The following is a 27969-nucleotide window of genomic DNA, read 5'->3' as shown; positions in this document are numbered from 1 at the left end:
GTTAACTGAAGTCTCTATTTTTTTTTTTATTTTTTATTGTTTTGGATGATTTGCTTGTTTGTTTTCTTACCAAAACATTAGAGCAAGAACCCAGTAGTGGACTTGCGTTGCCGTGGTAGTATTTATTTTGAATTAAATTAAAACAGATACATTTCAGGGTTTTCTGCTGTCGTGACTCTCATTTTGGATGTTTTGGACCCCTCAGACCTGAACTCAAACTGATCGACAGACATGAAAGTAACACTGCTGTTTCTCCGTAGGATCCAAGGCGAGATGAAGACCCTCAGGGGTCCCTCATCTTCATCAAATATCATACCACACTATTCTGCACTGCTTCCCTGTGATACAACGAAACTGGTCCTAGATCAGATAAGAGCATTTTAGACAGTGACTTTTAGTGAACATCATATAACTTGTTTTCACTCTCTACAAAGGGCCCCTGATCTGCTTTTATGGTACATCAGGCTAGTTTGGAGGGCAGGTGTAAGAGCCATCAGCTGTTACACAAACGTGATTAAGTGATTGATGACCCACTGATGAGAACTTTATGTATTTATTTATGTTGACACTGACAGTAACAATATCCTCCTCCATCTTTAATACCAGCCCTGGACTCCAGTCAGATTTATGTGAAGCTGGTGGATCTAAATCGGTTTGTTTTAGACTACTTGGAAAATTTATCTGCAGATGTCACGCAGACACAATCTTATTTTGTTAAAGGAAACCCCCCCCAAAGGTCACTGAAATAAGTTGAAACTGACAAATGTAATAAATAGAGAATTTAATATGAAAAATCAGCCAATGAAAATCAGTCATTGCTATTGAATTTTAGGTCAATATCATTATTTAAAAAAAACACTCATAAAACTGGCCTTGATAAAAAAGATGGTACCCCTAAAATAGATTGACACAGGGACATGTTAAACTAAGGCACGTCCTGTAATTTCATCCCAGGTATCTTCAGTCCTGTAATCAGTCAGTCTGCCTGTTTAAAGGGTGAAAAGTAGTCACTGTGCTGTTTGATATCATAGTGTGATATCACGGTTGCAGAGAAAACGTGGACTGGAATCCATGTAGTGTGGGAGTATGTTATATGAACAAGTGGAATGGATCGGATAACGAAGTTTGTAGGGAAAACATGGACTGGATTTCATGTGGTGAGAGAGTACTCTATATGAACAAGTGGAATGGATTTGGAACTGACAGATTTATGATCATATATTTGAGTTAATAATGAAATAATATATGGTTATTTATTTAAACTCATATTCTGGCCACATTATATGGAGTTTTTGTAAAAAAAAAAAAAAAACTAATTTTTTTTTTTTTTTACACCAAAATTATTTAGGGAGGCTGAAGCCCCCCTAAAATAGGCCTAGTGACGCCACTGGTGTGTAACACACTGAACAGGGAGCACAGAAAGCTGAGGACAGTTCTGTTCTGGGGCTGATTTGCTGCATTTGATACAGGGTGTCTTGAATCTGTTCAGGGTTCAAATAAATCTCAAGACTATCAAGACATTCTGGAGCAAAAAGTGCTGTTTGGTGTTAGAAAGCTTGGTCTCAGTCGCAGGTCATTGGTCCTCCAACAGGATAATGACCCAAAACACCAAACATCGGACTGTCCTGAAGTGTCCTTCTGAGCCCTGATCTAAATCCTGATGAACATCTGTGGACGGAGCTGAAACATCTGGAGAAGGAACCCTTCAAATCTGAGACATGGAGCAGTTTGTTCAGGAGGAGTGGGACAAAACACCTGTGGACAGGTGCAGAAGACTCAGAGATTCTTTCATTTTCAGAAAATTTACTGATTACTTTTATCAGTTTCAGGGTATTTCTGTGCCTTACATGGATTTTTTTTAAACAAAAAGATACAAACAAATGTGTCTGCATCTGTCACACTTGTCAGATGGGCTGGATCTTCTACCACAGATTAACGCTGACAGTTATTTTAACACACCATGGTAGCATGCTAATCTCAGGGACACGTCTCAGTAACGTCCCCAAAACAGAAAATGTGCACTCATCGTTTCCATGATCTTATCAGGATTAGCTGAGGAAGAACTTGTTAAGACACGGCGGCAGAAACATGCTGGTAGGACCCTGCTGACCCCTCAGTTTAGATGGAGGTTTAATATGTTTTCTTATTACTCCGTCACGCCCAAACCAACCCCTCAGAGCCAACATAGCAGGCATGTCTGTCACCTTGTTGGCTTAGAGTATGTGTTGGGGATCAGTCTCAGCTACTACCATGACAAATTTTAGGTCAATATTTGTGTTAATTATTGCCCTTGTCAAAATGCTGTGTTTTTGTGTCTGTCTGTAAAATATCTCATGAACCAGAGGACAATTTTTTTTATGAAATTTGCAGAAAGTAACCTTTGAATGTGTATCTATAACTGATTTTAAGATGGCCGCTGCAGCTATCTGACCTTGGAAGGCACAAATACGACTAACTGAAGCAGTTTTACAGATATAACATTACAATTCATTAACAACACTAGGGCTGCTTACCACACATCATTGTTTAAAACCTTGGCATTAACTGCTGGAGTCGGCCTTGTTTGTTAGTAAAATATCTCATGAAACAACTGCAAGGATTTTAGTGAAGCTTTCAGAAGGAAATCATTGGATTTCTACATTTCAGAGCCTGTCTTTAATGGCAGCAGGTAACAATTACTGAGTAATTTCTGCTGGGATGAAATAATGACCATACTGACGGTTTTTCTTTTTATTAAGAAAAAAACAAATGGACAGTACAACTGGGCTCATTATAAAGCAAAAGAAGATGATTTTGACAGCTTAAGAACTTGTCCTTCTTGACAAATGATCTTGCCTGTTTTCTTAAACATGTTGCTCAGTTAGTAAATCTGTTTCGGCCGCAGGGGTAAAAAACCCCAACAGTTCCAGTAAACTTCATGTCAGAAAGTCCATTAGATCAACAGAACCAATCTGCTGATTTCAGGTCAGGATCATTCCTCTGTCATCACACTAAAAAAAAAATCAAACTCTGCAGAATTTAAACTCTTAAAACGTCTTTTCATCGCCACGGTTACAAAAATAAAAAACTCTGAGTCTCAACAGAATGAGGACATTTTGTCAAAAAAATATCCTGAGATCAAATTGAAGATACTGCCATATTCAACAGAAAACCTAATCGTGACCCGAGTAGACCTGGTCCTCGTAGTTAGAGCTCCCAGTGACAGAACCGGTCCACTTGAAGCTGAGGCCTCTCAGTACAGGCTGAGTCCAGAACCGGCGTGGAAGGACAGCGTTCACTCTGGGATGGCGGGAGGCCAGTCCACATCTACAGACTGAGACAGGAAACACAAATCAGCACGTGAGACATCAGGCTCACCCTTCTGTTTTAAGTTAAGGAGAATCTTTTTTTAAAACCAAGAAATGATGAAGGTTTTCCACATTGGGTTGTCTCCACATGTGAAGACCTACAGCTCCGTTTATCCCACCTCCACGTCCAGCTCCAGGATGTCCGTGTCCGTCTTCAGCAGCTGACACATGTTTGGTTTGGTGCGGCCAAAGTCTCCGTGGACAAACTCTTTAATGTAGCTGGGTTCGATCATTAAGAAACACATCAGGTTCACTCCCAGCTTTTAACTGCACAAGCTGAGCTCTGAAGGACTGCTGAAGTTTACTAAAGAAGCTGAAACGCAGTAATGCAGAAGGTAAATTCTAGCTAAAGCTAAAGGTAACAGAACTCTTGTGCTATTTTAGCTAACAAGTAAAAGTAGCATATAAAGACAAAAATAAATCAAATATGCTTAAAAAGATTTTAAAGAGAACAATGTCTGATGTAATTAACAAAATTTCAATTCTTAGTGGAAATATTTGTAATTTAATTTCTTGCAGCTGCTCCCTTCTGCAGGGGTCAGCCGAATGCTCCTCCTGACACAACCCAGGCTTGAACTTTAGCCTCAAGAATACAAGACAGCAGCGCTGACTACTGAGCTACCATAGCCCCTGGGGTAATATCTGTAAATAAAGTTAAATATTTTGAAAAAAAAAAACAAAAGTCACAGCAGCCAAAAGTAAAACAATACAAAATGAAGAAAGCATTCACACTATTCTACAGCTGCAGGTACTCAGATTAAACAAACAGAAGTAACTAGTGTGGCGGTTGTGTCACAAAGTCAGCCTCTGTAGTGTCATTAATTTTCAGGTCTGTTGTTTGGAATCATCACTTTGACACAAGACGGAGAAATGAGGTTTTTAAAGTGCGGATACGTCCCAGCCTGAGTCTTCAGCCCCAGGTAGAAGTGATGAGAGTCCACGAAGCGGGTGTTCATGCTGTGGATGACTCTCTGTCGGATGGCCAGCGCCCGCCGGTGTAAAACCCTCAGAGGAGTCTTCTGATCCAGGGTCAGATCCTGAACAAACAACCAACAGAAACTCTAAGATCTCAGCATTTCTTTGTTCAGAAACAAAGAAACATAAAAAGACCAACAAGCATCCTTAAACTGGAGCTCCATTTAAGATCTTCCTCATGAGGTGAGGATGATGAGACTGCTGTGCTTGCCAACACAAGCTTCTCCACTAAGTACAAAGTCCTATTTTGCTTGGAGATCAACTATAACTCCATTTCTGAAACAGTTGGGTTGTTGTGTAAACTGTAAATATTAACAGAATGCAATGATTTGCAAATCTCATAAACCCCCATTAAAGAGGAGAGGGTCCATTCAATTCACAGGTTAAAAGCCTGCTTCTCTGATGTTATGGGGGTTCATTAGTGTCTCTGGCATTGATAGCTTACACAGAAAGGAACTATCAGTGCAGAAAAGTATACAGGTTTTAGAACAACATCTGCTCCCGTCCACCAAAATAAGATCCAGGATTTCTTGAACTGCTAGAATCCTCCATCAGACAAGAATGGGACAACATTGTAAGGCTGCTTGATTGTGGAAAAAAAATAATAATCAAATACAATATTGAACAATATTTATTCAATATTGTATTCACACATTTTTAAAAACAATTATTTGTTGAGTTTGGAAATGTTGCATTTTTTGCACTTAAAGAAAGTGAATTAGCTTAAAGGTGAATTTTTCCTACATATGTTCTTGTTGAACTTTTCCTTAAGATAAGTGAAAGTATTTATTCAACTGTAAGCTAGTGGATAAAATAAACACAGTAATACAGTGCATTTCTAATATATTTTAGGGCTCTATGAGATAGGTTTATTTACCCTTAAAAAACTAAAGAAGGGAAGCTTCACAGTAGAAAACATGACCCTGTCCCAACTTTTTTGAGATGTGTTGCTGCCAAATTCAAAATTAACTTATTTAAAGAAATAAATAAAGGAAAAAAGGTACAATTTCTTAGTTTCAACATTTGATATGTTTACTGTGTTCTATTGTAAATAAGATGTAGTTGTATGAGAGTTGCAAATCATTGCATTTGGATTTTATTTACATTTTACACAGCATTGAAACTTTGTCTGAGTTGCAGATGTATTTATTTCATTCAAATGAAATTCAACTTTTATGTTATGTGGGTTTTTTTTCTGGATTTATAGTTCATATTCTGTCTCTCTACACTGAAATGAAACTACAGTAAAAATCAGTAACTGTTCATTTCTTTGTAAGTGGGTAAACTTACAAACCCAGAAGGAAATCAAACTAATATTATCCCTACTGTAGGGAAAAACTGGGACCTGAACTGCCTGGATGATCGCTCGAAACCTGAACAATCTTATCTTTTGTAAAGTTGTGAAGTTTGACAAAAAACCCAGAATGATAGTTACATACCAGCTTTTGAGCCCATTCCTTTGCTTCTAACTTTGTACCAACTGGATTATTTATATTTCAATAGTATTTGGAAACAGATCTTGTCAAATATACTGTATTAGTTACTTGTGTAAACAGTACCTTCAGTCCAGAGACACAGGTATCAGCTGAGCCCGACTGACCTTAATGTCATCAATAAAGGTGATGTCTTCACTCTGGATGGGTTTCTGGGTCCAGATGAGCGCCCTGTAGGACTTCGTCTTCTCCTCCTCTCCCTCCTTCATGTGACTCATGGCCTCCCTGCAGCAAACACACAGCGTGGACCTCTGTTTCAGCTCTCACACACACACTTACGCTCACACACACACACGTTATGTCTCTCTATCTTTGCAGGGACTTTCCATTGACTTCCATTCATTTCTGCACCCTAACTACAGCCTAACCCTGACCCTTACCCTAACCCTAACCATTACCAGTACATACCTAACCCTAAACCAAACCTAAACTCAATTCACACCTTAGTCCTAAACCTAACCCCTAACCCAAAAACATCATTTCTACTCGTGGGGACCGGGCTTTGGTCCCCACGAGGAGCAGTCGGTCCTCACAAGTTAGTATATGTTAGGAAATTGTCCCCACAATGTATCAAATACATGGCCACAGACACACACACACACACACACGTTTTAGCTCTCAATGTCCATCACTCACCTGGTTACAATCTGCAGGTCTCTGACTCGAATTTTGTCTGAGGACTTGTTTATTGTCTGAAAACAGAGCAACGAGGTTAGCAGTCCAACAGCACAGGAGGCTAGAGGCGGATTTTTAACACGAAGAACTCTAAACTTTGGATCTTTATAAAAATTGAACACAATCATGTAAAATCCTATAAATCCCACATTTACCTGAAAACAACAACAACAAAGCAGAATATTGAAACATGAGTTTTAACCTTAAAAACTAAGTATTAGGGTTTTTTTAACAATAACATGCACATCTGAGAAGTAAAAAAAAAAGAAGCATAAGTTTTGAAAACAAATTATTATATTTTAAAGAAATAGGGTTAAGTATTTGAACAATTCAGCATCTTTCTAGTCATTTTCCTATCATGCATCAAATGGGAAAAAGGGCATGCTTATCACCATGACTCTTTGACCTCAGAGTGATGGGGTTGAGTTACTTAAAAAAGCGATGCCCTGATTTAACTAACTCGTATCAGAGAAGCAGTAAACTTCGTCCCTTCTCAACATAAGATGATCTCAGTCTAAACCTCTGCCATGAAAGGCAGCGGGCATGTGGCTGCTGTTCTTTCAAGGGACGCCAGGCCTTCCATTTTATATTGGAGTTTAAATTCTTCCTGCTGCTGATGGAGAGAAATTAATTGTGGAGTAATGTTCTTGTCAGAATCAGAGCTGCAGCATTTTGAGCCTTCAGAGCTTTGTCTGCATGAACATTACAAATTACTATCATGAGGACAGTTTCAGAGCTAACGTTGGCTTTATGAGGACTGTCTGTCCAATCCTTCAGCTCAGACGCTAAGGCTAAAGTACATATTTATAGTTTTGTACATGAGGCCTAAAATAAAGGCCTAAACTTCTTCTCGTGCACTTGAGAAAGCAGAACTGGATCAAGTTCTCGGTGTTGTTTTGGATATTTTTCTCTCGCTGAAAAAGAAACAAGACATTTAGCTCAGACTGTGTATTTGAGTCACTCAGAAGAAAAAAAAAACCATGGAGGAAGTTTTGTTTGTTTTTATATTTTGAGATTAAACCAGTCTGATGTGTGGTTTATCCCTCCTGCTGCAGCAGAACTCACAGAACTTCTTTCAGTCCTTCACAATAAAAGTCTCAAACAAACACTGAGTGTCGACTTCTACATAGTCTCAGAATTTCTGGTGGTCTAGGTTGCAGTGTCCATTTTACTGAGGAACAATAATGTCCACATCTAGAGACAGTTAGCTGAGGTTAGCACACAGTGTTTGAGACTCTTATTGTGAAGGGATGACATATGTTCTGAGGGTTCTGGTGCAGCAAGAATATTAAACCACACCTTGGACTGGTTCAACAAAAAATATAGCATCTTCTTTTGGGTTTAATTTAGTAAACGTGCCCCATAACCGTCAGATATGATAACAAATGGATCAAATCCAGTCGAGTTGAGGAGCACAGCGGGGTTCACTCCTGCTGGCTAAAGGCTTGAAAAATGACTTTTTTCAACATTGCAACTTTTTCTGTTAATTAAATTGACACTTTTTTGTTCATAATATTTACACTTTACTCTTGACATTTACTCTTTAGTCTCAAAATTTACACTTTAATCTTCCTCCTTGTTTTTTTTCCTTCTGAGTGGCCCTAATACACGTCGTTCAGCACCTCCTGTAGCTGCATCATCTCCACTTTGCTGAATCTGGACCTGTGAGGATTCAGCAGCTCCATCGCAAAAGGACGTCCTGCCAGTGGAAAAAAAAAACAAAAAACAAATACATAAAAAGAAAGGTCAAAATAAATAAGTGCTTCAGTGCGAATGTAATTCAATTGTGACATCTGGGGGCATCTGTTGGCTGAAAAAATATTTACTACATGTAGCATGTTTTTATTAGCATACAATCAAGTAAAACGATAGATGAATACAATTTGTGTTTTTGTCTCATTGGTAACTATTTTTGTCAATGTGCCCTCATCTGTCTTCTGCCATTCAACTACAGTAGCCCAGGAAGGACATCCCAAACACTGCCTAACAATGTCCCAACCTCAGTTTAGTGTCAGGCGGGGAAATTCAGATGTCTTTACATCCAACATACAGGACCTTTAGGAATCTCACCATTTCCAAGAGTTCGGACATCCACATCCTCTCTACCCGACGAGGAGAAATTAAATCCTGCAATACAAAGAAAAAACATGTTATTGTTCCACATGTTCATGTTCTCCCTGACTGCTCAGTGTTTAGAGTTAATTGTTAAACTCTGTGGCCTGGATTCACTAAGACTGTGCAGCGCCTGTTTTTTGCTCATCATTTGCACCCTCTATTTGCTACTTCTCAGCGTAAAAATAGGTCTAATAATAAATAGAACTGATGATTTACCACAAACACCCATGAGGTGCAGCAGCTGGAAGCAGTTTGATTCTTTCTGCATCAGATCCAAGGACCGTATATATTGATAAACCTCTGATGGGGACCTGGAGGTCGAAGCCAGAACAGGATCCTGTTGGCTGGGTCCACTGCAAGTTTTAAGTTCTGTATCAAAGCGCACCTCCTCTGCACTCTAGGGGTTTGGAAAGGGAAATAATAGTCATCACTGACTGTGTTGCTGTCAGCTAAGCTAGCAAGGTGCCTTAACTCTTCTGCAGCTGTCTGAGACATCTCTGCTAGACTTCACTTCCTCTCAAATGAGGCATTCTACTGAAACGGCCGAGAGCGCAGGCATGAACAATCAATCTGCACATGGATCCTGCTCCTTCCTGGTTATTGACCAATAGGAGAGGAGCTGGACCAAGAAGACAGCCTCCTCATTTGCATACTGAGGCAGAAATGCACACAGTAATTAGAGAGGAGGAAATGTATAAGGAAAAAAAAAGCAAAATATAAACATTAATTGACGAAAACGCACGTGCAAGGAAAAGGCAAAAGAAAAATGTATATACTTCTGCCTTTTTTTTTTGATTATGTCGCCTTCGGTCCTCCATACTTCTACCACAAACACATCAGGCACAAATGCGACAGAAAGGAGGAGAAAGGTTTCCCTCACAGTGAGCTGCAGGTCTTAATGGATGAGACACTCCTGAAAACCTCGTGAACAACATGAGGGGAGGAATCACCCTCGGCATGGCATTTCTAAATCAATAAATGACAGTATGTGCTTTCTGCATCCTCCTGTTTTCAACATAATAAATTGGTTTATATTTTGACCTGACTTCTGTTTAACCTCTGGATGTGGTTGAAATCTTCTATAACCAAATGTTTTGTATTTTGAATGTAAAACAGCTGCAACTAGATTTGACACTTTTACGATAATTTATTTGTAGAATTAACAATGTCTGACACTCAGCACGGGAAGAGGGGATGAATTATACTCTTCCTGACATGCCTGTCCTCTTTTTGTGAAGACAACAGTGCAGCAGATTGCAGCTCTTCCTCGTTATCTTCTGAGACACAACCACCACCTGCTCTCAGGAGACGGTAAATATTTGACACAAAGCGAGTGCTGCAAACAGCTGAGAGTCAGACGCTTTTTGCTCTAGCAGTTGTTTACACAAACACAGGAGGATTTTCCTCAAAATTCTGCAAAACCTCATTTAAATGTAGACAAACTGCGCCAGTGAGGTGGGACAAATGTCTCTGTGTGAGGCCTTAGAGCGGGGGTTTTCAAACTTTAAATGGAAAAGTCCAAATCTTATTTCCAGACAAGGTCAAAGCTTAAGTTGCAACCAAAACAAATGATTCCTTTTACCTATAACCTATAACTAAATTTTGACAGTAAAGCTTAGGGTGGTCTGTAGTTTTACAAGAAATTTTTACTTAAACTTGGTTAACTTAATTATGTTTCATGCCTCTGCAAAATAAAATGCCTTTGTTTTTACACAGGAATGAACATATTGAATAAACTGAGCGTAAAGGCAATAAAGCTTTGTAACATCAAAAGAGTTAAGGGAAAAGTTATAGATGCCCTGAGAGGTCAAATCCAAAGCAACCGTCTGCCTTCAAAGAGCTGCTTAAACCTCAGCCCAAAAACTGTTGCTGCCAGACAGAGTAACTGAATTAAACATTGATTTGTAATGTTTTTTATTACACATACTGCTGAGAATGCAGACTCACACAGATATGTGGTGAGCACAAAATAAATACACGTTTCTTTGTCCGCTCCGTTTAAGTCTACATTCGTTTCTTGGCACATTTAGATAACTCCATGGTGATGTGACTTTAACACCTTCTTCTCTGCTGCCTCAGTTTTTAATAATGACAGACGGGCTGAAGCTGCAGCCTGTGTCAGTTGCCATGGTGGGTACGAAGCGGGCCACGCGGGCGGACATGGGCAGTGGAATGATGCGCACAACCTTTAATACAATTTTGTGAGCCGTTAACAAGAAAATAAGCAGCAATTTGTAAAAATTGGCCGCACAAAACACAGCCGCACGGCTCAATGGTCACTTGGTCGCAAATGCTAACTCAGTAAGGCTGAGCAGAAACTTTTGTCTATTTTATAATTTTTTTATTTTGAGTCACCAACTAGTGTCCAACAATCGCTGCTCAGTGAGATCCCCCCTAGCTCGCCCCATGAAGTCTCTCTCTCTCCTAAAGGTACCACACCTTTCTTCATTGTATCGTACCGATGCAATTCAATGCAGTCTGATATAATAATGTTACATAATGTAACATAAATATGTTAGATCCAGATGGACTTGTTTGGTTCAAATCCAGACTGGAGTCCAGATTTTGAGAATCACTGGCTTTAAGAATTAGACAGATGTTAAAAAAAAAACGGTGATGAATCCAGGCCTGTGTTTTTAGTAACTCAAGTGTTTGCCATGTAAATGTCTGAATATATATATATATATATATATATATATATATATATATATATATATATATATATATACACACACACACACACTCATGTCAGTGATGATTTCAATCCAGAGCGAAGGGCTGCAGGCATTTCTTAAAGCAAAGTCAGACTAATGTGTAATCACAGAAAGTTACAGGTGAATACGACTTTTTTTTCCCTCAAGGACTACAAAAAAGATCTCTACAGCTGGTTTTGTTAGGCTCACCGTCCGCTCTGAATGCAGACAGGATGGGTGCTGCGATCAGCTCTTCCACCGAGGACTCCATCCTTCTCTCTCCATCGATCAGCCAGGGCGTCTGAGGCAGGCTGCGGCAGAACTTGTTGTACCTCCCTGAACATTCGAAGGAAGGATAGTTTAGGTCTCCTCCGGTGTGAAAAAGGACGCAGAGAAATGTTCTTAATGTGTGCTTTACCAGCTATAAAAACAGAGACGTGGAGACACTGAACGTCCTGAGGGGTGCAGCTGCTGCTCGGATGAGCTGGAGGACAAGGGTAGTGTCTGGTAAAGAGAAGCAAAACCTAACACTGAGCATTTCAAGCACGCTGCTTTCTAGGAACGACTTGTCCAGGTGTTACTTACTCCAGGAACTTGGCATCAGAAATCTTTTCCAGAGCTTTGACCACAGCCATGCGGGTGAACGCGGACTGCAGAAAGAAGCAGAACACAGATCAGTTCAGCTCATCTGGAAACACATTTAGAAACGTAATTATCAACGAGAACAAGGATTTCTTCTCTGGCTTTTTCAGTTCAGTGGCAATTAGCTGACTTAAACTGATTGTCTGATGTAAAATCAGGGTTTGGTCTCCTGCCTCCTCACCTGCTTGTTCTTGGTGGGTTTGAAGCAGTCAGGACAGGATTTAGCCCTGCAGGATGGACAGAACAGGTTTAGGACCGGTCAATCATCACATCTGTTCACTTTTAAATGTTTCTGTTTGTAAAATAACTCTGGTCACCTAATGAATGCTTTTAAGGAATGTTTGACTGTAAAATCCACTGAGACTGAACTGGACTGGTCATTTGTAATGTTGGTATTTCAGGATTTTGCTTATCACCCATCACAAAAAGTAAAGGCAGACAATGTCTGTGTGTGTGTGTGTGTGTGTGTGTGTGTGTCTGTCTGTTAGCAAAAAAATCTCATGAACCACTGGACTGATTTTAATGAAACTCTCAGAAAGTTACCCTTAGATGAACGTCTACAACTGCTTAACTTATGGCCTCGTTCTGATTCAAGATGGCCACCACAGCTAACTGACACCAACCAGCACAGAATCAGCTATACCTCAGTCAGTTTTACAGATACTGAGCTAAAATTTAATATGGTAGTAGCTGAGAGTCATTCACAACACATACTCTGAGGGTGACATCTTTGAAGTATCACATGATATCGTGCACAATGTTATTTTTTTAAATGTCTGACCAAAACTGCTACGGCTCCATCATTTCTCAAAACTCTGGTACGAAAGGCGGTGGGCGATATGTCATCCTTCAAGGATTGTTATGGCTTTAACTGCTCTTTGTTCAGTGACAAATCAGATAGTGTTTTTAAAATGTGTTCACGGCAGCTGAGGACTCACAGGAAGTGGCAGTCGGAGTCCGTCTCTGGGTGAGTGAACTCCACTCCGACCTCAAACGAGCTCTGAAAACACAAGCTGAGCTCAGTGTTCTTTGATTATGAGAATGTAAGGATGAAGGATTTTCTTCTTCCAATGGAACAAATGTCCAAATGTCTTGTTTACTTTTTTTTAAAGCTGTTCCTATGTTTTACAAGTTTTTCTGTAATTGTTTTTGCGTCAAAACATCTTTAAAAAGCAAAAGTAAACAAAGGAAAATAAGCCACTGCTATTATGAAGCTCTGCTCTGTGTGGTTGGATTGTACCTACTTTGGTAACCACAGCAATGCCCCCAAGCTGCTTTGCAACTAGACCCTGCATGGTCCACTTGAAGGCCTCCTTCACCTGGATGACATCATCCTTGGTAAGCGCCAGGCCCTTCTCTCTGAAAGAACAACAAACCAGCGTAAATCTAACATGATGACCAACGTTAAAGGCACTGATGTTCAACATGTCAAGGATAAACGCTCTCACCTCACTTCCTTCTTCACATGGAGCCAACAAGAGTGCTGCAGGGGGGCAAACATCACATTAATGAAGAGAGAAACTGTTTGTGTCATTTAGGTTGGAAACTGATGCAACGTTGCCTTCACACACACACACACACCCACACACACACACACACTTACCTCACGGACACAGAGCTGGGCAGGCAGGGAGACGGACAACACCAGTGTGTCAAACTCATAGTTTCCTTTCTTCACTGCCTCTGCAATCTGTGGAAATACACCAGAAACCGGTCCAACCTGACACTTCCTGTCAATTTAACAACGCTCGTCACAGAAAAGGATGACCAAATCTCAGCACACACACCTTTGCAGCCTGTTCAGCCCCACATAGACCCTGCAGGATTCCCAAACACACAACACACACGCGCGACTCCTCCTCGTTCCTCCATGTGATCACAGCAGCAGCAGCGTTTTCTTCCGACTCAGCAGCCGCCTCACTGGGCTCCAGTTTAGCTCTTTTACTGGGTGGGCCTCCAAGTGTTTCTGACGCAGCTGCGTCATGGGACTTGTTGTTTTCAGTAGTGGAAGAATGCTGAACTTTGCTGCTTTCCTTTTCTGTAACAAAAGCCTGAAGTTCTTTCAGTGTCTCCTGCATGGGACGAGAGGCGATCAGCCACTGAAGGTTTTTATTGAGTGAAACAGAAAAAAAACATTTTCTGGATGAATCTGAACGGTGACTCATGTTGAGAATGCAGAGAGTCCTACCTGGGGCGGCTGTCTATAAGCGGCGTGGACGCTCAGGCAGCAGAACCGGAGGACACAGCGGGCGCAGCAGCCGGCTGACAGCAGCTTCTGGATGATGGGTTTATCTTTCTCCTTCAGCGGCAGCATGACAGCAGGCTGCAGGAGGAGCAACATGCACATACATCCTGTCAGACTGGCTCCGATCATTAACCAGAGTGAACAGAGCTTTTTTCTTTAAATATTGTTTTGTATCGCTGGAAGCATTTCACATCCTTTTAATATGTTTACTGTTTTTTTTATGAATCACTGAAAGGCATCAAATGTGTCAAGTAGTGACCAATGGTGGCTTTATAATTTACAGTATTTGCTGATATTGGCCCAGAACAAGAATTAAGGCAGGTCAGAACTGCAAGCAGGCCAGTACCTGTACCCTTTCCTTCCCCTGCACTTTGTAATCTGTGATGAAGGTGGTTTTACATTGTTTTGTTGAAAAATACTTTAATATCCCTGGAAATTATTCAATTCAATTCAAATTCAAAAATACTTTATTAATCCCAAAGGGAAATTAAATGTTGTTGTAGCTCATAATCCTGGTTTTGTTAAAGAGTTGATTGCTGTGGGCAGGAAGGGTCTCTTGTAGCGATCTGTCCCGATTTGTCCTCGGTCCTGGTGTCCTCAAAGAGCCCCACCAGGTAAGCCTAGCTGGCCTCCTGCAGAGCCATAACGGCTGAACTCTGGAAGCATAGATCGGTCTTGAAGTCCTGGGTGATCTCCCGGACCAGGTTCTAGAAGTGCAGCTTCTGGATGAGCAACTCGGTGGACTTCTGGTAGTGGTGGATCTCCCTGAGAACCATGGTACCGAGCCTATAGAGATGAGGCTTTTCACTCTGCCGGTGGTCGGGGCGCTCCTGCGGGAAGCTTTGGTGGCGAGCTGCTTCCTGGGAACTTCACCTCCGGTGGATAAATGGGCACTTTGCTTGGTTTTGACCATGACTGGAGTTCAGGGTTCTTCACATTTGACACTTGTTGTCATGGTTACGCATCAGAACAAAATGTCCAAAAGTAAAAAGGCTTCAGTGAAAATCCTTCCAGCTGCACAGCATCCGATACCAGAGGAAGTAATCATCCAAAAAAAGTGATTTACAACCAGAAAAAAAGAGGAATAGTTTTCAAAAGCAATATCTCAGAATGAATGGAACAGAGCTACTCCAACATGCAGCCACCTTGAGCGGCACAATTCTAGAATTATGCAGAATAAATAGAATTATGCAGACTTTTCTACATTAACGCCTCCATCGCAGAAGTAAAAACAGCTCCACACCATCACAGAGACAGACTTTGGAACTTGTTGCTGGAAAACATTTACAGTGTGACAGTCCATCAAACAGAAAAAGGTGGACTGTTCCCTCTGGTGATGCTTTGCCTCAAGTGGAGGAGTTCAAGTGTCTGGGAGTCTGGTTCACAAGCGATGTTTTCCAAGCAGGTCACATTGGGAAGAGACCCCTGGAAAGAGCCAGAACCCAATGAAGGGATTATGTATCCTCTCTGGCCTGGGAACATCTTCAGGATTCCCCAGGAGGAGCTGGAGAGTGTCGCTGGGAAGAGGGTTGTCTGGTGACCCCACCATGGAGAAGCAGAAGACGGATGGATGGTCCATCCCACTTCTAAATGAAACTCTGTATTTTACTGCTTGTCAAGGGTTTCCCAAAATAATCTTCAGGTTCTATCAGCAACAGATGCAGTTTCTTCTAAAGGGATCAGGGTATCCAACTGGAGCTTGTGTTCTTGCCTTTTATGCTCCGAAACAGAAACAGATTTCTTAATTGGTGTAATAATAATTTGAACTTTAAAAGGGAGAAACATGACACGCCATACCAATCAAACAACTTCTTGATTTTTCTCAAGTATTTGTTGACAACCTAAAGAACCTCAGAGACTCAGCCTCTCACAGATCCTCCTTTTGTACCAAATCAAGACCACAATCACCTGTTGACATCACCTGGTTGAAATAACACTATTGTGACAAGCAATAGCAGCAGTAGTAGCAGTAGTAGTAATAATAGTAGTAGTAAGAATAGTAGTAACCTAGTTATTCGTCATAAACTGCTTTGTCACAATGTTTCTGGAATGGGTTGCAGACATGAAATCTAGAGACAGAGATCGAAAATCTAGGATTTATCAACAAGCAAAATAAAGCTGATAAGTCAAAACCTGAATTATTTTGTGTCCACAACCAATGAAGTAAAACTCAAAGTAAATGTTAAAATCATAGCATTTTTTTCTTTTATTTTTTGCTTACCCTCCCAACTTCTGTAGTTCAAATAGATAAAACAAAATATGTCCATTAAGTCATGATAAAAATTCTTATCTTACATTTTGCCAAAATACAGTGTCAAAAAACAAATTTCTATCTTGATCTTTTGACATTTGGATTTTTAGCACAAATCAAATGATCATTGGTATAAATATGTAAATGTCCACATCAAGGCTCTCTAAAATGTGAATAAATGATCTTTTCTATACACAGGTATGTCTCAATAAACTACAATATCACTGAAAAGTTCTTATTTTTTAGTAATTCAATTCAAAAAGTGAATCTCATATATAGGTTCATTGCATACAAAGTGATGTATTTCAAGCATTTATGTTTGTAATATTTGATTATTAGGGCTTACAGCTAAAAAAAACCCAAACTCAGTTTCTCATAAAATTAGAGTATCACATAAGACCAATAAAAAAGGATTTTTAATACAGAAATCATGGCCTACTGAAAAGTATGTCTATTGTACAGTATATGTACTCAGTATTTGGTCAGGACTCTTTTTAATTACTGCCTGAATGCAGCATGGCACAAAGGCCATCAGCCTGGACCTTCTGAGGAGTTCTGGGAGTTCTGCTTGAATCGTGGCCTTCACGTCATCTGATGTCTCTCATTTTCCTATTGACTAAACCTCTGAAATTCTCTGTGGGGTTTAGGCCAGTCAAGCACAGTGATACCATGGTCATTAAACCTGATTTTGGCAGTGTGGGCAGGTGAAAGGTCCTGCTGGAAAATTAAATCAGCATCTTTATTGAGCTTGTCAACAGAGGGAAGCATGAACTGCTCTAAAATGTTCTGGTAGATGCCTGCACTGATTTTTGACTTGGTGAAACCCAGTGGACCAACACCAGCAGATGACATGGCACCCCAAACCATCACTGACTGTGGAAACTTTACACTGGACTTCAAGCAACGTGGATGAAGTGCCTCTCTTCTTTTCCTCCAGACTCTGGGACCTTGATTTCCACATGAAATGAAAAATTTACTTTCATCTGCAGGACACTGGACCATTGAGCAACGGTCCAGTCCTGTTTGTCCTTAGCCCAGGTAAGACACCTCGGACGTCTCTGGTTCAGGGGTGGTTTGACACAGGGAATGAGACAGCTGTAGCCCGGGTCCTGGATCTACCTGTGGGTGGCTCCTGGTGTTAATCCATTGGGCTTTTCCCAATACTCTAATTTTCTGAGAAACTGAATTTTGAGTTTTCATTAGCTGTAAACCACAACAATCAAAATTAATATTAATAAGCACTTGAAATGTATCACTCTGTGTGAAATGAATCTTTAAATGAGTTTCTATTTTGAACTGAAATACATTAACTTTTATGGATATGTACTTGTATTTCTCTTTAACAGAGCTAAAGAAATAATTAGAAAGCCCATATTATTGTCCTTGGGTCAGTGTTCAAAATCCAATTCTAATTCATCTATTTTCCTGCTGTATTTAGACAACAAAAGCCTCCTGACTCTTGCTCATGAAACAACCTTAAACGACTGACTTGAAGCCCAGGTTTTGTTTTCCCAGCTCATCTGATAGTTTAAAGCCTGCTGTTGTTAGTTTGGCACAAACTAAAAATAAATAACTTTCACTCGGGCTGTTCTCCTGAACTGAACATTTCACAGACAAAAAAGGTGTTTATAATCATGTAATGTTAACCATGAGCTCCTAACAGTATACAGTATTGTTTAAAGGACACTAACATGACCTACAAACCGCTACTTCTCAAAGAAAGAAGACCTTGGCTTTCTAACACACACCTGACTGAAATATCGCATCCTTTCTCAGAGCACCGAGCAAACAGGCTATTTAAACGCAAGCAGTGAAGCGGTTTTATAGTAAACATATTAGTTGAACTTACCTATGTTGAGGGGTTTACTTTCTAAACATTAAATTACAGAAATCAAACAAATCAAACCACCAGCGAGGCGCTCTCTGCCGGCCACTGTCAGCCCCACAGACCACACCAATCAACCCGGATAAGTACAGAATGAGAGAGGAAGTCTTTGTAAAGAGATATGGGCTATTTTTCTACTTTAATTTGTTAATTACCCACATTGCTGCGGTAAAAAATGAATAAATCGAATAATACAATTACAAAACACTTTTGGTTGCTTTTTATTTTATTTTATTTTATTTTTAAGAAGGCATTTGATTAGTCCAGTCTGATCGCGTCATCTCTCTGCGTCGGGTCGTTTGGCAGCCGGGTCCTTTCCTCTGCAGCAGCCGGGGTTCTGGAAGGTTCTGACGGGGAGTCTGGTGAAGCCATCTGAATCCAAGTCCATCCGAGCCCTAACCTCGCCGTCTCAGCCCCGTGGCCCCATCAGTCCCGCTCCGGAGACTCCCGTGAACATTTCCCATCGCATATAAAAGCGCGATGCCCGAAGCCATGGCGGCACCGAAAGTCTCAGTTGGAGGCAAAAACAAAGGAGGGGCGTATGTGGACCGCGACAAGCCGGCCCAGATTCGCTTCAGTAATATTTCTGCTGCCAAAGGTAAGCTGAAACACGGACGGGGTGGTAGGTCCTGCTGATAAAGGCCCACAGAGCCCCCCCCCCGCCCCCCTCCAGCTCAATTTAAAGCTAATAAAGTTAGCTGAGGGACGTCGGACTGGGCACCGTCATTCATTCATTCAGAGCTTCTACCAGGCAGGTCCGAAACGTGTTAAAGGGCGGCAAAAGTATCCTGACCTGCATTTCATCTGTTGCTCTTGTTCAAACTGTGTGTAAAAGCAAGCAGACACGATAACAGGAGTTTGGTGCAGATGTTCATGACTCGACATAATCACGTCAGCATCCAAGGAGCAGGCTGGCTGCTATATTAGGTCTCAAACTATCTGTAGGCGCTTCAGACTCAAACCTATAGGTGGTTTGTTTTTATGGCAGTGAGGAAACCATTTACCTCTTGATTAAAGAGGTTTTCCTTGTAAACTCTACATTTCTTTACATTCTTTGTTTTATGAATCTGAGATTAGGGGTGTAACGAGGTACTTGGCTCAGGAAACTGCATTGTTAACAATATTTAAAAGAAAATGTCTTTGCCATAAACTCAACTGACTGACATCTCTGCTGATCTTCACACCTCAGGAGGTTCAGCTCATTTTCACAACGAGCCAGAATTATAAACATGACCAAGAGCAAACCTTGGATTTAATGCTTTCTTACAGAAATAAATAAATTTGCCACGTTTTTCAAATTTGTTATGTCAGAATATTGATACACAAAATTAAAAATAACTTTTCTTGATATATCTTATTTATCAGTCAAAACAGTTTATTGGAAAAAATTTAATTAAGACATTTTTCACTTTGTATGTATTATTTTTTTATCACTTGTTTTATTGAAACTGAAATGTCTTCTAACATTTGGCCTTAAATTTTGCGGAGAAAACAAAAAAATAATGTGGATAAAATTAATTCATGCAGCCTTTGTAGTCAGGGCCGATTAGAGTGAAACTCTTTTTGTGAGTTTAGTATCTTTATCACAGAAATGTTCCTCACCCAGATGAACACAGAGATAACCAGTTTGCACAGAGAGGCTGGTTATTTTTTTCACCTCCACCTCAAAGTTTGACTTTTTTCCTCCTAAGTCAGATGGATTAACTAAAGGTTCAAACTTTTTTTTTTCTCAGCTTCAAAGCTGACAAATTACAGAGTGACTTTAGCATTGAGTCTGTTCTGTTTTAACTAAATGTGTGACAGAGACTCTTCCCCTCAGCACGTAGCTGTAGAGGCTGCCGAAGAACAGGGAAGCTACTCACTACAGGGTTTGAGAGAAGTGACCGCATGGTCCTAGTGTCTGACCTGTTTAAACTGCTGCTACACAACTGATTTAAAATGGTGGGGTATATCAGTAATAATTTAACCAAAGTCACAAAATGGTTTTATTTTTGGTTCTAGAGAAAATTTTCTATTCAGCTAAAATTCTTGTGATGTTTTAATCTTTCGAGATCTTGTGTCACCCCTGCTTGAGGTGGTCACCCAGTTATGTTTGATGTCAAACTACGCCACCTTCAGACCAGTATTTCAGATACAAATGTTCTTAAAATAAACATATTATTTAGGTTTTGTGTGGTTTTTGAAGCAATCATTTTTGTAGAAGTTGATTTTCATTCCTGCTTTATTTGGCAGCTGTTGCCGATGCCATCAGAACAAGTCTGGGACCCAAAGGAATGGACAAGATGGTGAGAGAACGCGTGTCAGACTTTATGAGCTAATTTTCCCCTTTAACCTCAGAAACGTGTGTAACTAAGTGGAGACTGTTGTACGTTTCAGATCCAGGATGAGAAAGGCGATGTGACTATTACCAACGATGGCGCCACCATCCTGAAGCAGATGCAGGTGCTCCACCCTGCAGCCAAAATGGTAATGTGTCTTTTATGATGCGTGCCGAGAAACAAACTGATAAATCGTTGATTTTAAGCCAAACTTGGTTTGATTGAGCATTATTGAAGCCTTTCATGATCTGGATTTAAATGTGTGTGTTAGCTGGTAGAACTGTCCAAAGCCCAGGACATTGAGGCTGGTGATGGCACCACCTCTGTTGTGGTGATTGCTGGAGCGCTGCTCGATGCCTGCTCCAGGCTGCTGCAGAAAGGTACGATGAACTGCGGGGGGGATTGGGACCAAGTGTCTGCAGGATGTCTGTATTTCAGCAGCATTGTTTACGTTGTGTTGTCTGATTGGACAGGTATCCACCCCACCACCATGTCTGAGTCGTTCCAGAAGGCTGTAGATAAAGGCGTTGAGGTGCTGACCGCTATGAGCCGACCAGTAGAGCTGAGTGACCGCGAGACGCTCCTTAACAGTGCCACCACGTCGCTGTGCTCCAAGGTGGTGTCCCAGTACTCCAGCCTGCTGGCACCCATGAGCGTGGATGCCGTCATGCGAGTCATCGACCCGGCTACGGCCACCAGCGTGGACCTGCAGGACATCAGAATCATCAAGAAGCTCGGGTGGGTTTCTTTTTCATGACCTTTTTTTTTTTTTTTTGTCCTTAGAGATTTTCAAAAGCCATATTTACAAGTTTGTGTTTTGTTCTCAGAGGGACCATTGACGACTGTGAGTTGGTGGATGGGTTGGTGCTGACCCAGAAGGTGGCCAACACCGGTGTGACCCGGGTTGAGAAGGCCAGGATCGGCCTCATCCAGTTCTGTCTGTCCCCTCCCAAGACTGATGTGAGTCAGCTGATAAAGCTGAGCTGAGATCAGTCTGTCTGATCAGCTCTTGGTGATGTTTTACGCTGAATCTTTTAACAGATTGATGCAGATTTATTCTTCTGTCCAGAATTGAAGTCTTAGATGTTTGTTTTAATTTCAGGTCAGAAACCACAATGACACTCTTCTGGTTTTTGCAAAACTACGTGAAGGTTTTAAGTTGATGTTCACTGAATCTATGAGAAGGGCTCATGTTATTTTGGGACTTAATGACAATATGCAACATATATTATGATATGTTAAAATCCATATTTAGTCAGTGCAGGGACAAATTGTGACTTTGACTTTCATCCTCAGACATTTGTTTGCAAAAAAACAAATTACTATTTGATAACACCATTAATTAACGAGTCCAGGAGACTGTTTTATCCATGAAGTTTTTTCTTTATGGGCTGAAAAACAGTTTTGACAGCCCTTTTGTGAGTTATATGTCACTGTCAGGATTTTTTAAGAGATTGTGTTAAAACTCTTTTCCTTATTTTAATATTTTCAGACAAATGGCAACTTTTAGATAGCCAGAATTATTTTGACGACGATGAGCCATAAAATATAAACGTCCCTCTATCAGGAACAGTTTCCCTTGTCTGTACCCAAAGTGTCACAAAAGCAGCTAATTCCTGAAATAAGCAGGTGTTTTCTGGATGGGAGGGGGAGTGATGCATTAGAAGAGCCTGGAAAAAGTGAAACTCCTTGTAAATTAGATGAATTAGATATACTCAATAGTCACGGTATAACCAATACAATTTATTGAATATACTTAACGTATTGCCCACCCTACCATTGTTTGTCCTGTTGTCTCAAACATTGAAGAGTAAAAATGAATTTTTCCCACATATTTATATTTTTGTGGTATAAATGCAGTAAATGAGAAGTGTCTCAGGTGATCTTTGTAAGTTTTACAAAAGAATCTAAACTACATGCAGATATTGTTCAAAAAATTGATCACGTCTCCAATGCTGAAAGCTTATTGGATGGTTTCCTTAAACGAACAAGAATTGAAGCAAATGTTTGCACTCATCAGATTTTCCCCTCCCTGTCTTCTCTCTGGGATGCAGATGGACAACCAGATTGTGGTGTCGGACTACGCCCAGATGGACCGCGTGCTGCGGGAGGAGCGCGCCTACATTCTGAACTTGGTGAAACAGATCAAGAAAGCCGGCTGCAACGTGCTGCTCATCCAGAAGTCCATCCTCAGGTACCAGAACCGAGAAGAGCTGGTGCTCATTTCTGTGTTCAAGTTCAATATTTCACACTAACCACCATCGCTCCTGTGGCAGAGATGCACTTAGCGACCTCGCTCTGCACTTCCTCAACAAAATGAAGATCATGGTGGTGAAGGACATTGAGAGGGAGGACATTGAGTTCATCTGTAAGGTGAGTGTCCTCATACCATCCAGTCCACTTGTTTCTGGTGGCAAATGTTCACCTGAATGAAACTAATAGTCAGCCATTGTTCTGACTTTGCCTCAAGAGTTTGTTAACTTATGTTTATCCTCCCAACACACACACAAACACACACGACAAGTGGGCAATAATGTTTTTGTCTCTGTGTGTGTCTCTGTTGGCAAAATATCACATCAATCAGTCAAATTTTATTTGTATAGCACATTTCAGCAGCAAGGCATTTCAAGGTGCTTTACATAATTAAAAAACAAAATAAAAACAGCATGTGACAATGAATAAACAGTAAGAAAGAGACAAAAACCTGCACTCTAACCCTAATTTAGCCATAAGCAACTCTAAACAGGTGGGTAAATATCACATGAACTACTGGACAAATTTTAATGAAATCTGCAGAAAGTAATCAATGAAAGTACATCTACAACTGATTAACTTTTAGAGTCGATCCAATTCAAGATGGCCGCCACAGCTAACAGACATAAACCGAAACAAAAATGGATATAACTCTCTCAGTTTCACAGATACTGAGCTAAAATTTGATGTTGTTATAACTGAGTCATTCATAACACACACTTTGAGCTTGAAATTTTGCAATCTTGAGATTGCACACACCATTATTTTAAAAGTTTAACCTGAACATCCATACCGCCGTCATTTCTCAACATGAAATAATCTTAGTCTAAAATCTTGTGAGAAAGAGATACAGCTTTTAATTACCAGAGCAGTTCTCATTTGAAGCCTTTGTTCCCCTTCAGACGATTGGCACCAAACCCATCGCCCACATCAACCACTTCACCGCAGAAATGCTCGGCACGGCGGAGCTGGCAGAGGAGGTCAGCCTGGACGGCTCGGGCAAACTGGTGAAGGTACAGAAGTCCTGGATCATTCAGAGCTCGCACTAAAGCAGATCTTAGGGAACACTTTTCTTCATGTAGCGTACAACTAACAAAAACCAGCTGGAACAACGTAACATCTGTAGTGTTTGTTGCAGATCACAGGCTGCAGCAGTCCTGGAAAGACTGTGAGCATCGTGGTTCGAGGCTCCAACAAGCTTGTGATCGAGGAGGCGGAGCGCTCCATCCACGACGCGCTGTGCGTCATCCGCTGCCTGGTCAAGAAGAGGTCAGTGGGCTCCTCTGCGTCTTGTTTTCTCTGCTGTAGCAGCAGCAGATTGACCCTCCCTCTGACAAAGGCGCTGCTGCTTGGCTTTCTCCTGCAGCAGCGTAACGAACAGAGGAACAGCACTGTAGAAAGCTCACCATTTCTTCCCTCCTGGTTGTTTCAGCAACTTGGCTGGAGAGCGTTCTCACACGTGTTCAAATAAGTGCAATAATGTTTGACGATCATGGGTAATAAGAATGAGCAAACAGCATTCATCCCATAAGTGTTGCTTCCTGTATTTTAAACTTGCAGAGGATTGGTGGGATTTGTAGAATAATAATCTGAACATCTCCTGCTCGTCTGTCCTTCAGGGCTCTGATAGCTGGAGGCGGAGCTCCAGAGATCGAGCTGGCCGTGCGTCTGTCAGAGTACTCGCGGACCCTGGGGGGCATGGAGGCCTACTGCGTGCGGGCGTATGCTGACGCCCTGGAGGTGATCCCCTCAACACTTGCTGAGAACGCAGGTCTGAACCCCATCTCCACCGTGACGGAGCTCCGCAACAGACACGCACATGGAGACAAGATGGCCGGCATCAACGTTCGCAAGGTTTGCCTCCGTTCAGCTGTTTGACACGTGGACAGAGGACGTCTGTGTGGTAATGTACCTGAGTCGTTGCCTGTGTGTGTTCGTGTGACAGGGAGGAATCTCCAACATCCTGGAGGAGCTGGTGGTGCAGCCTCTCCTGGTTTCCATCAGTGCTCTGACACTGGCCACAGAAACGGTCCGCAGCATCCTCAAGATCGATGATGTGGTAAGAAGCAACACTTCTGTGGATTAAGTTCTAATTTTTGTAATTTTATTGTTAAAGCTCACAATTCTAAAACATACTCAGATTTGTTCTGAACTCCATGTTTATTTATCTTGCTCCAGGTGAACACTCGGTAGGTGTATCCTGTGAGTTGTGTCCCGAGGCCTGCTCATTCTGCGAGGGATGTTGTCATCAGTCCGCTCAGATTTCCACTGTAGTTGTTACTTTGCCTAATTTAATAAAAATGGCTCTGTTTTGTTGACACTCCAGATTTTTCCTGTTTTCTTTGATTACTTTGCAGAAAGTTAAACTTTCATTTGTTGGTGTAGATTCTTAGTCATGATCTTCATGCCCATCTAGAAAACAACAAATACTGTATTTAATAGCTAAGTAATTATCAGTAAACTCTATGAAATTATTGTATGTATGGACAATTTGCAGTCAAAGAAGTACAATCCTGGTGATGCATGTAATTTACAGGGATGCACAATGTTGTGTTTTTGTGCAGGGCAGGATTAAAGAGGGTGTGAGCTACTTTTGGAGCCCAATAATATTATTTTTTAAAAATCTGAAGCACAGTAAAGCTAAACTTTCCATTTGAAACTGAAAATGCCTTTTATGCACAAATCACAACCAAATCAGAGCTATTTCTCTATTTAAACTCAAAGTTTACTTTTTAAGAACCAAATACTTTTAAGGCGTCACGGCAGAGAGAGAAACTCAAAACGGAATAGGAACAAGCCAGAAAATAGGCAGCAACAATCCTATAAAGCAGTTCTACATTAATTGAACATCAATCCTAATGTCTTGAGAATACACAGAGCACAGTAAGTTGCAATTGCAGAATGTTTGTTAAAAATTGAAAATAATGCCTCAAAATAAAGGTGAAAATAGAATAATTACATAAAACATCACTGTGTTGAACTGAGTTATTGCTTGAACTCTTGATCTTTAAAAAATAATTTGAAGTTAATGAAATTAGGTTAAAAAACTTAATGTTTACCATCATTCAGTATTTTTAAGCAAAACTCACTTTCATCTCATTTTAACAAGCTTGGATCAACATCTTTCACTCATAATCCTGAAAAAGGCCCCCAAAAGAAGGAATGAAATGGGGTTTTTTTAGGATAAATAATTTGTACTATGTTGACAAGGGGGATTTTAATATGCTCAGGTGCATATTAAAATCAGGTGCTTTAAAGTTTCACTAATGATGTCCGAGTCTTTTAGACAAAATATGGCTGGTGTTTGAACCAGTGGTCAAGTCAAATGATTAAAGGTCTAGTTTCCAGGTAGCTTCATTCATGGTAGTTGAACATGTATTAAAAGTTTTATTGGACAATTAGAGAATATATTTGCATTCTTTATCCTTGAAGGAATGCATTTCACCCGTCACCTTTTGTTTTAAAGTTTTAAACGGAGGCTGTCTCATGTACAGAAAGGACAGCCATTTTGGTCAAACCTGGATGTTGTGCATGATCTTGTGTAATCTTGTACGATCTCATGCTCAGAATGTTTTGAATGGCTCTCAAATACGACATCAAATTGTAGCTCAGAATCTGTACAATTGACTGAATTTAGCTATTTTTGTGTTCGCTAAGGTCAGTTGGCTTTGGCGGCCATTTTGAATCGAGTTGATTTTGTTGTGGCAGAAAAATAACTTCCAGGCACTGTTAGATGAAATCACTCAAACATGTTTTGCACAAAATATAGAGAGCATTAAAGACAATTAAGAATTAACATCAGAGTCTCAGGTCTGAATGGGGAAGCTCTGAATCCAAGCTCTGCCCCCCCAAGTCAACACAGGAGCTTTTATTAAAGATATTGAAATCCTGGACCAGAAGGAGGAGTTAGGGAAAAGCAAGTCAGTCTGGTTCCCATGAGGAGAAAATTCAACATCACTCCTATAAACAAGTTCATTCTGTGAGAACCTATGGGACTTGGAATAGAAGTCATAACATATTCAGGACTTATAAACAACAGGTGTTACCCTATAATAAATTCTGCCATTACAATTTCAAAAGTTAACCAGTTGTAGATGTACATCCTATATTTACATTCTGAAAGTTTCATTAAAATTCATTCAGTGTTTCACGAGGTATTTTAGCAATTACTCTGGAAACATGTTGTTTGGCTTCCAGCAAAGTGGTAAAAAATCCAGGGGATTTCTTCCTTAATTTATCAATCATCCAGGCTATATTTCATATACATAAATATACATTTCTAAAAAAAAAAAGTTTTTTTTTTATTGACATTGAACAATATACGCACTAATTAAACACAACTATAATGGCTTGTTCTCAACTTAAGATTTTGGACTTTATTTTGTCTTAAATTAGTATTTATTTTTTTATCATGTGTGGTAATTTGGCATAAATGTTGCTTTAGCTGCAATTGTTTTGATTTCTTATCTAGCTAATTGTTATGTTTTTGATTTTTTTTTCATGTTGTACCTCTGGCTAACTTCAATTTGGCGTATTTACGCTTTGTTCAACCTGTTCTTGTATTATTTCTTATTTCAAATAAAGTTCGAAAAAAAGTAGCCAACCCAATGACTTATATGGATAGACATGACATCACGTGACTTTGGATGAGCTAAAAACGCCGCCATCTTACGATAGTAATACAGCTCCGCTTCTGCGCTTATCTATACAGGAATGCCTTCTTTTTATGCTGCATTTTTCTGAACAAATCTTCACGGAAAATGTCCGGACGGCGTTACATTTAATCGGTAAGTGTTTTTCTTTTAATAACAAGGGTGCTTAACAAGGAGATTAGTGCCTGAGTCTAACTTTACTGCAGAAGACGAGCATCAATACTGGACGTTATTAGCACTAGTTTTAACCTAAAACTTTCTGTGTTATGCTTCTGTGAAGTCAAGGTCTCGTGTTTAAACATAAACATGTGTGGTATTAACTGAAAAGTTAGAATCAGGGACGTGACTGCGTTGCTACTGCAAAGTTCATGGAGGTAAAATGCCTTTGTAATTAACCGTGCTCAAGATAATTTTATTATGTACCA

At 40.4% G+C, this 27969-nt stretch overlaps 2 protein-coding genes across 2 annotated transcripts; one reads left to right on the top strand and one right to left on the bottom strand.

Annotated features, from left to right (window-relative positions):
* Positions 1-2715: 2715 nt before the first annotated feature.
* pus10 (pseudouridine synthase 10) lies at positions 2716-18414 on the bottom strand. The gene is made up of 18 exons (XM_017433741.3): positions 18286-18414; positions 14129-14263; positions 13728-14012; positions 13544-13630; positions 13389-13423; positions 13185-13299; positions 12879-12940; positions 12122-12167; positions 11884-11948; positions 11717-11802; positions 11509-11634; positions 8561-8617; positions 8113-8189; positions 6452-6507; positions 5923-6040; positions 4242-4384; positions 3467-3566; positions 2716-3313 (listed from the first exon to the last, which is right to left on the bottom strand). Exons 2-18 carry the CDS (start codon positions 14252-14254, stop codon positions 3275-3277), a joined length of 1623 nt encoding a protein of 540 aa, XP_017289230.1. The 5' UTR covers positions 14255-14263; positions 18286-18414; the 3' UTR covers positions 2716-3274.
* Positions 18415-18600: 186 nt separating this feature from the next.
* On the top strand, positions 18601-25217 carry cct4 (chaperonin containing TCP1, subunit 4 (delta)). The gene is made up of 13 exons (XM_017433775.3): positions 18601-18919; positions 20554-20606; positions 20698-20787; positions 20911-21019; positions 21113-21377; positions 21467-21599; positions 22694-22833; positions 22916-23012; positions 23795-23905; positions 24031-24161; positions 24512-24746; positions 24838-24951; positions 25071-25217. The coding sequence occupies exons 1-13, from the start codon at positions 18802-18804 to the stop codon at positions 25083-25085; spliced, it is 1611 nt and encodes a 536-aa protein (XP_017289264.1). The 5' UTR covers positions 18601-18801; the 3' UTR covers positions 25086-25217.
* Positions 25218-27969: the final 2752 nt, after the last annotated feature.

This window comes from Kryptolebias marmoratus, linkage group LG3 (genome assembly GCF_001649575.2).
Source record: "Kryptolebias marmoratus isolate JLee-2015 linkage group LG3, ASM164957v2, whole genome shotgun sequence".
Lineage (NCBI taxonomy): Eukaryota > Metazoa > Chordata > Actinopteri > Cyprinodontiformes > Rivulidae > Kryptolebias > Kryptolebias marmoratus.
This window is presented reverse-complemented; position numbering and strand designations above follow the sequence as displayed.